Source organism: Lepidochelys olivacea (genome assembly GCF_965140295.1).
Source record: "Lepidochelys olivacea isolate rLepOli2 genome assembly, chromosome: 23".
NCBI classification, from domain to species: Eukaryota; Metazoa; Chordata; order Testudines; family Cheloniidae; genus Lepidochelys; species Lepidochelys olivacea.
The window spans coordinates 7,445,555-7,454,738 of record NC_140433.1 but is presented as its reverse complement, the minus strand read 5'-3'; the positions used below and the strand labels follow the sequence as shown (position 1 = coordinate 7,454,738).

Below are 9,184 nucleotides of genomic sequence, written 5' to 3'. Positions count from 1 at the left end.
AAAAATCCTTACAGACTGCTAAAATAGATGCTCCCAGTCTTCTGTAAAAAAGTGTATTGCTCTCCCCAGCTGAGCACTCTGTTTTAGCAAAAGAGTTAGTAACAGAAGGAGCGATGGCGGGGCTAGGAGCCCAGCATGGAGGCTGCTCCAGCATCGCAAGCAGCGGGGCAGTGTAGTGGGACCGGGGGTAGCATGTGGAGTGGGTGGCTCCTGTCTAGAGAGGAAGAGTGGGCTGGAGGCATGGTTAAGATGGACACTCTCCTGCTGGGAGAAGCAGGGACCTATCTGCCTCATTTGCCCTCTGCCCTGGGTCCTTGAGCTCCCCCACAGACCTGAGAGGGGGCTGCCCAAGGCTGCAGTAGGAAAGGGTGGACAAGTATCCCAGACAGTGCAGAGAGGAGCAGCCCCTGCTGCAGGGTCGGTGAAACTGAGCCAGGGAGCGGCTGGGCCCAGGTTGCTGAAAGAGATCAGGGCCTAGCTCTGGTGCAGATCTTGCAGCCCAGGCTACGCCCTGAGTGTGAGGGGATGGTCGCAGCTTGGGGTGGGCGTATCTGGTGATTCACAGCTGGGGTGCACATTTCATTAGAGTGTGCACCCAGGGAATTTTTTTTTTGAAGACGAACATTTATTGAATACTCAATCATAAAGGACATTTTTATTCATCAAACAAACTAAAGAAACTAAAACTTAACTAAACTTAATGTTTTTTAAATTAACAACTAAACTGTACTTAAAAAATACAAACTTAAAAAATGAGACACAAAATTTCAAATTTTTCTGTAGTGCTAACCAGGCATATACAAAGATACAGTCAATTTTCATTATCTTTAACCAGATAATGAGCTAACCCAAACTGACCAAAACAGATTAAGGTTTCTTCATCTTCCTGTCCTAGAGAATGAGACATCGCTCACCAGGTGTTATGGACTTAAATTCCTCAATCACATTGTTGTAATTAACTGACAAAGCCAATTCTTGTTCAATGTACAAAATCATGAGTGAGTCGAGGCGCTGTTGGGACATTGTACTTCTTAGTTTGTTTTTTACATGTGCTAGTTTCGAAAAGGCTCTTTCACATGAACAGCTTGTAACAGCAAAAAGAAAAGGAGTACTTGTGGCACCTTAGAGACTAACCAATTTATTTGAGCATAAGCTTTTGTGAGCTACAGCTCACTTCATCGGATGTGAGCTGTAGCTCACGAAAGCTTATGCTCAAATAAATTGGTTAGTCTCTAAGGTGCCACAAGTACTCCTTTTCTTTTTGTGAATACAGACTAACACGGCTGCTACTCTGAAGCTTGTAACAGGTAAGACTGCAAAGCACTGAATAGATTTGTAAAAGGCCTGGAACATGGAAGACCGATCCAATTCCTTTAGCGAATCAAGCCACACTCTGGTGGTGTTCATAGTGCTACCTTTAGGAACAGATCCGTCATAACCCCAAAGCAATCCAACTTCAGCTTCCAACTCATCCAAGGACACTTTAAATTTGTTGGCAATGATTCTCATATCGTCCCGGCCAATGTCTAAGCTCAGCAGTTTTCCCATTGCAGTCACAATTTTACAAGTCTCCTGTTCAAATTGCTGGTCAATGTTGGTAATCATTGAGTCTAGGAGTGGGTAAACTGAAGTTATTCTCTCCTGCTCCTCTTTTGTATCAAAGTGATGCTGGGACTCAAACGCATCATCAATACGAGTGGACGTTTTTCTCTTCTTAACTGGAGGAATCGATATATCATTCTCTACACACATTTTCATTGAAAATAGATTGAAAATATTCTGGGCCACTTCTCATCGCAGCAAAAGAATTACACAATCTTTTCACCCCTGTCATTGCAGTAAGTTGAGATCTGGATAGGGATGGCTCTACCAATTTTGCCGCCCTAAGCAGTCGCCACTGAATTGCCACCGCCACAAGCCGCTGTGGCAGGAAGAGCAGCGGAGCTGCCGCCAAATTGCTGCTGCGGGACACGGACTGCTGCCCCATTCTAAATGTCGCCCCAAGCACCTGCTTGGAAAACTGGTGCCTGGAGCCAGCCCTGGATCTGGAGCTTGAAGAGCCTTACTCACTTTTACCACCATCTGGAGAATAGGGTGCAACATGTGAAGGGCAAAGATGAACTTGAATGAATTTAGTTCATGGATAAGGCCCCTGGCTTTTATTTTAGCATCAGCAAGGCGAGTTGTTTCGATAATCTCTTGTAAAGCTTGTAAAATGATGGAGTAGTTTTGCTTTCCAGCAGCCACTGCTTCTGCTCTGCATGCCCATCTTGTGTTTGACAGGGACTTCAAAGTCTTCAACTGGGATCCTACTTCTTGTGAAATCTTCTCCATTACTGCATGTCGCACAGGACTCCCCTCCGTGAAGGCATAAAGAGTCTGAATAACATGGAAAAAATCAAAGACAGTTCTGTTCTGTTTACTAGCAGTGCATGCATCTTCTAGGATGAGGTTCAAACAATGCACATAGCAGTGTACATAGAGTATTTCACTGTTTCTTTCTTTACATTTCATTTGAACTCCCACAGTACATCCAGACATAGTAGACGCGCCATCAAAACAGACAGACATCACTGATGTCCAGTCAATTTTAAGAATGCCAAGGACGTCATTTAACTGGTCAAAAATAGACTGAGCATCAACTGTTAATAGTCTCTGAACAGACACAAAATGTTCAGCTGGACTATGTTTTTCATTGTCAAAATACCGCACCACAATGGACATCTGTTCATGGTGTCCACAGTCAGTAGTGTCGTTGGCAATTATTGAGACCATTTTTTCCATTTAGTGAAGACACAATCTTTTGTTGCACAACGCTGTGCAAGGCTACAATTAAATCATTTGGGATGCGATTACTCCGAGAGGTAGCGTTTCAAGGAGATTGTTGCACATGCTTTGCCATTATGGGATCATATTTTTGGAGCATATTGACAAGATTTAGAAATAAACCTTTCTCAAAACTGTCAGCTTTTGCATTGTGACCCCTGAATGGTCTCCCACCTTTCGCCAAACACAGAACAATGTCAATCAGTTGCTCCATTACACTTCGGTTATGGCACCGTTCTTCTTCTTGTTTAGACAGATAATCCTGCTTGCCCTCATCCAACAATATATCAATAGGTTTCCCTTCATTAAAACTTGACCATGAAGAACAGCTCAACACATGAGATTTTGACAGTCGGTGGTTTTAAAAACATTCGTTGGCCTTATATCAGTTTCTGAATCCCTTATCAATAAATGCTTCTTTGTTTATTCCCTATTTTACTTCTAGGAAACATACTCAATCTAGGGTAATAAGGACCTCTAGATAATCGAAACTGGCGTTCTAATCTATTTTTTGGAATATCACAGACCGGGTCATCAGATGGAATGTTTGATGGCTTTGAATAGGAACTATACTGACCTGAACTAAGAGACAAAGTCTGTTACTGTTGGTCATTACTCAGTTTATTGCACACACTGGAACTGGTGGCGGCATTATCTTCATGTAAGTTCTTAACCGAGGAGTCCAAGGTATTTGCACTTCTATCAGCACATTCATTATAATTCAGTTTGCTCCTTTTCTTATATTAACAATGAACCGATCCATATTTTAAAATTAAAAGGGGGTATCATACGACTGAATTAAAACATAAAGCCACGGGCTTGTTATGCTATTTCAGTAGAGTACGCGCAACAAAGATTACAAACACTGTAGACACTGTGCTGGGCATGCCTGACGCGGCCGCTTATATAGCTCAAAGAATTTTCTAGAATAGTAGTCGGAGGGGGAGGGGAGAACCAACGGTAATATGGTGCCGCAGTAGTGGGGACGCATGCTGTGAGCGAACACAGGCTTTCTATACATTTCTACATCTATATTATGCAAGTCGGCCCTTATTGCATAGTACAACATAATACAACTGCAAAACTAAGCATCTCTGATGGTATCTTCTAGACTGAGTCCCATTGGGTAGATAGAAAGATTAACCTAAATAATCTATACAGAAGTCCCTGGAACCCCATAAGGTTGGGTCCCTAATCCATGAACTATTGGAACTCATTTACAAAACTTTTCTTAAACATTACACGAATATATTGTCTCATACTATAGAATTAGAATTCATAATCCCTATTGCATGATGAGATATAATGTATCTTAATTAAAACTATCTTTAGATATGTTTTTTCCTCAAAAATCCAATTTAAATTTTAAAAAAATCCAATATTTTTGATTTTTTTTAAAGTCATTGATTTTTATCCACCCTAACAGCTGGGCATGGTGGGGATGGGGGGACGGGAAGGATTGGTCCCCAGCTGGAGCAAGGCAAGGGCCAGAGCACAGCAGGGCATGGGGGGGATTGGTCACCAGCTGGGGTGTGTGGGGTGCAGGAGTCAGGGCAGAGGGCTAAGGTGTGTGAGGGGGGTGCAGGAATCACAGCAGGGTGTAGGAGGGGGGTGCAGGAGTCAGGGCTGGGGTTGGGGGGTGCAGGAGTCAGGACAGAGGGCTGCGGTGTGGGAGGGGTCTGCAGGAGTCAGGGCAGGGTGTGGGAGGGGGCTGCAGAAGTCAGGGCAGAGGGCTGGGGTGTGTAAAGGGGTGCAGGAGCCAGGGCAGGGTGTGGGGGGTGCAGGAGTCAGGGCAGAGGGCTGGGGTGTGTGAGGGGGGTGCAGGAGTCACAGCAGGGTGTAGGAGGGGGGTGCAGGAGTCAGGGCAGAGGGCTGCGGTGTGGGAGGGGGCTGCAGGAGTCAGGGCAGGGTGTGGGAGGGGGCTGCAGAAGTCAGGACAGAGGGCTGGGGTGTGGAAAGGGGTGCAGGAGGCAGGGCAGGGTGTGGGGGTGCAAGGGGGTGCAGGAGTTAGGGCAGGGTGTGGGGGGGTGCAGGAGTCAGGGCAGGGGTTGGGGGGGTGCAGGAGTCAGGGCAGAGGGCTGGGGTGTGTGAGGGGGGTGCAGGAGTCACAGCAGGGTGTAGGAGGGGGGTGCAGGAGTCAGGGCAGAGGGCTGCGGTGTGGGAGGGGGCTGCAGGAGTCAGGGCAGGGTGTGGGAGGGGGCTGCAGAAGTCAGGACAGAGGGCTGGGGTGTGTAAAGGGGTGCAGGAGCCAGGGCAGGGTGTGGGGGTGCAAGGGGGTGCAGGAGTCAGGGCAGGGGTTGGGGGGGTGCAGAAGTCAGGGCAGAGGGCTGGGGTGTGTGAGGGGGGTGCAGGAGTCACAGCAGGGTGTAGGAGGGGGGTGCAGAAGTCAGGGCAGAGGGCTGGGGTGTGTAAGGGGCTGCAGGAGTCAGGGCAAGGGTTGGGGGGTGCAGGAGTCAGGGCAGGGTGGGGGGGTGCAGGAGTCAGGGCAGATGGCTGGGGTGTGTGAGGGGGGTGCAGGAGTCACAGCAGGGTGTAGGAGGGGGGTGCAGGAGTCAGGGCAGAGGGCTGGGGTGTGTGAGGGGGGTGCAGGAGTCACAGCAGGGTGTAGGAGGGGGGTGCAGAAGTCAGGGCAGAGGGCTGGGGTGTGTAAGGGGCTGCAGGAGTCAGGGCAAGGGTTGGGGGGTGCAGGAGTCAGGGCAGGGTGGGGGGGTGCAGGAGTCAGGGCAGATGGCTGGGGTGTGTGAGGGGGGTGCAGGAGTCACAGCAGGGTGTAGGAGGGGGGTGCAGAAGTCAGGGCAGAGGGCTGGGGTGTGTAAGGGGCTGCAGGAGTCAGGGCAAGGGTTGGGGGGTGCAGGAGTCAGGGGAGGGGGGGTGCAGGAGTCAGGGCAGAGGGCTGGGTGTGTGAGGGGGGGGGTGGGCTGGGGGGGTGGGGGTGCTCCCAGCCCCCTGCCCTGAGCGGTTCACAGCAGGGGGCTGGAGGGGGTATACCCCGGTTCCACCCCCTTCCCCGAGGCCCTGCCCCCGCCTCTTCTCCACCTCCCCCTCTCTCTGCCCGCACGCCACGGACCGGCGGCAGGGAGCGGAGTGCGGGCGAGTCCGCAGCGCGCTGGGGGAAGAGGCGGGAGCTCGGCTGCCGCGGAGCAGCAGGACCGAGCCCGGGCCGCAGCCCCACCACGCTTCTGCCCCGCAGGGGAGAGCAGGGGCGGAGAAGAGGGGCTGGGCCCCCCCAGCCCGGACTCCCCTGCCCCCATCTCCGGCCGCCCCCCTTTTTTTTTTTGCGCTTGGGGCGGCCCTGATTAGGGTGTGACCGGGCACGCCCGCCACACCCGCTGCGCACGCCTCTGGCGGTGACCGCGGGCTTGGGGCAGGGCTCCTCTGGGGGGACATGGCGGAGGCATGGAGAGCAGGTGTCTGGAGGGGCAGGCACAGGGGACAGGTGTCGGGGGGCAGGGGGAAGGTACGGAGGGGCAAGCGTGGGGGGCAGGTATCTGGGAGCAGAGCGTAGGCGAGGGGAGGCAGGTGTCTGGGGGGGCAGGTGTTGGGGGCAGGGTGGAGGTGCGAGGGGGCAGGTGTCTGGGGGGGCAGGGCGGAGGCGCGGGGGGCAGGTGTCTGGGGGGGCAGGGCGGAGGCGCGGGGGGCAGGTGTCTGGGGGGGGCAGGGCGGAGGTGTGGGGAGCAGGGCGGGTGGCACATCTCGGAGGGAGCCCAGGGCGGAGGCCCAGGGAGCAGCTGTCGGGGTCGGAGGGGCGGGGAGGAGCAGGGGGGGCAAATGTCGGGAGGGGGAGGTGTGGGGGGGGGCTGGTGTCCGGGGAAGGCAGGTGTCTGGGGGGGCAGGGCGGAGGCGCGGGGGGCAGGTGTCTGGGGGGGCAGGGCGGAGGTGTGGGGAGCAGGGCGGGTGGCACATCTCGGAGGGAGCCCAGGGCGGAGGCCCAGGGGGCAGGTGTCGGGGTCGGAGGGGCGGGGAGGAGCAGGGGGGGCAAATGTCGGGAGGGGGAGGTGTGTGGGGGGGGCTGGTGTCCGGGGGAGGTGCGAGGGGGCAGGTGTCGGGGGAAGGCAGGTGTCCGGGGGGGCAGGGCGAGTGGCACATCTCGGAGGGAGCCCAGGACGGAGGCCCAGGGGGCAGGTGTCGGGGTCGGAGGAGCGGGGGGGGGGCTGGTGTCTGGGGGGGACGAAGCGGCGGGGGGCGGGGCTATGCCGGGTCTGGGGGAGCTGGGCGGGGCCGCGGGGGGCGGAACCAGACGGGCGGTTCGTGTTCCCGGCCGGGCTCTGTTCGCTGCTGCACCGAGTCCACCGATCGCCGGAAGCCGCCCGGGACCGGCCGCAGCCTCCGGGTCTGACTCGGACCGGCCGGGGTGCGAGCGGGGTGTAGCCTAGGGAGCGCGGGGGGTGGCGCCTGGGGGCCGGCGGGGAGATTTCGGGGGGGCGTGAGGGGGGGCTGCTATAGGGTGGGGTGAGGGGGCGGTAATTGGGAGTTCGGGGTCTGGGTGTATCGGGGCGGGGGGGATGGGGTATCTCCGGAGGGAGCTGGGTCGAGGTGGGGTGGCAGCGGGGGGGGGGGTGGGTGTATTGGGGGTGGGTTACTCGGGGGGGTATGGGGGTGCTGGTTGTATCGGGGGGGTGCTGGTAGGGGTATCTCGGGGAGGGGGGAGTGGCAGCTGGGGGATGGGTGTATTGGGGGTGGGTTACTCGGGGGGGGCATGGTGGGGGTGCTGGTAGGGGTATCTCTGGGGGAGGGGGGAGTGGCAGCTGGGGTTGGGTGTATTGGGGGTTGGTTACTCGGGGGGTGGTATGGGGGGTGCTGGTAGGGGTATCTCTGGGGGAGGGGGGAGTGGCAGCTGGGGGATGGGTGTATTGGGGGTGGGTTACTCGGGGGGGGCATGGTGGGGGTGCTGGTAGGGGTATCTCTGGGGGAGGGGGGAGTGGCAGCTGGGGTTGGGTGTATTGGGGGTTGGTTACTCGGGGGGGTATGGGGGGTACTGGTAGGGGTATCTCTAGGGGGAGTGGGGAGTGGCGGCTGGGGGATTGGTGTATCAAGATGGTTGCCCGTAGGGGTTAATTCTGTGGGGAAGGCAGGGGTGGGTGGCAGCCAGGGGCCTGCCCTTCCCAAGCAGGTCTGTGGTAGGGATGTAAAAGTTTAACCAGTAAGCATCAGTCTAACCGTTAAACCCTGCTGCTGGCCGGAGCCCAGGACGCTGCTGCTGTCCCGGGGCAGCAGCCGGGACCCCTGGGTCCAGCATCCCCAGGCACGGGCGCTAGGGCCCCACGTAAAACGTGGGGGTGTTGCAGCACCCCCTGCACCGCTAGTTCCCCGGTTAAACGTGTAACTGATAAAATTGTAATCGGTTGCACGGTTACCTTTTTTAACTGCTGTTTACATCCCGAGTCTGTGGAAGGCATTGCTCTAGCACGGCACTTGTGCTGCCAGCTCACATGTTGCTGCCTTTGCCCCCAGGAGCCTGCCATGAAGGTGCCAGTCAGCGTGACCCGCCTGCCCCGTGGGCCGGATGGCACAAGCCGCGGCTTTGACCCCAACTCCCCTCGGTACCAGGCTCTGAGCCCCATCAGCATCTCCACTGTGGGCTGTGGGAACGAGGCAGATCTGGAGCGGGAGCAGCAGGGCCGCGTGGCTCTGCGGGAGCGGTACCTGCGCAGCCTGTTTGCCATGGTTGGCCGCACCATCCACTTCACAATGTACGAGAGAGTCAATGTCTCGGCCTTCTTCGACGCCTCAGACATAGACATCTTGAACTTCCAGGTGTCCGACCTGCAGACCCCGCTGGGCGTGCACAGGGAGGCGCTGCTCCGCTGCTCGGACATCATCTCCTACACCTTCGAGCTGTGACTGCCACAGGCACCCTGCCCCCCACCTGTCCTGCTTTCTAATAAAAACACGCTTGGGTACAGCTTGCAGAGTTCTTTCTTCGCCTTTCAGAGTGGAGGTGAATTTTCAGGCCCCTGCATCATAGCTGGAAAGTGGTGCTTCCCCTCCACCCATTTGTGCTGCTCTGGAGATGGCCCTGAATTGGAGTGGAAATGAGCTTGGGGGCTGGGGGTGCATGGAGCTGCATCCATTTGGCACAACTCATCTGTTTCTTTTATCTGCTAGTTATGGAAACAAGATATCCCATTTCCTTGGCTAATCCGCTTGGCCCCACTGAATAGAACCCCTAAAAGTTTCCATCACTTTGGAGCACAGAGGCCAAAATGATCATTCTGCAAATAGCTCATGATCACCAAATCTGCTCACTGAAGGTTACCAGTGTGGGTGGCTCAGTGAGCACCTGGCATCCTTGTTATTGGCTGTGTGTAACTTATGAGCACCTATTCAAATAGGGGAAGAAACCTGAGGAACTTGTCTA

The 9,184-nt window shown here is 55.4% G+C and overlaps 1 protein-coding gene across 2 annotated transcripts; it reads left to right on the top strand.

Moving 5' to 3' along the window:
* The first annotated feature begins 5,957 nt into the window (after window positions 1-5,957).
* Window positions 5,958-8,728, top strand: GEMIN7 (gem nuclear organelle associated protein 7). 2 transcript variants are annotated; one of them, XM_084612242.1, is made up of 2 exons: window positions 5,958-6,233; window positions 8,278-8,728. In XM_084612242.1, exon 2 carries the CDS (start codon window positions 8,287-8,289, stop codon window positions 8,665-8,667), a length of 381 nt encoding a protein of 126 aa, XP_084468368.1. In that variant the 5' UTR covers window positions 5,958-6,233; window positions 8,278-8,286; the 3' UTR covers window positions 8,668-8,728. The 2 variants fall into 2 exon arrangements, with proteins under 2 accessions (XP_084468368.1, XP_084468367.1); XM_084612241.1 differs by lacking the exon at window positions 5,958-6,233 and adding an exon at window positions 7,070-7,177.
* The last annotated feature ends 456 nt before the right edge of the window (window positions 8,729-9,184 follow it).

Excerpts from the sequence above, each read along its gene's own strand:
- GEMIN7 (XM_084612242.1), top strand. The coding sequence starts at position 8,287 with ATGAAGGTGCCAGTCAGCGTGACCCGCCTGCCCCGTGGGCCGGATGGC.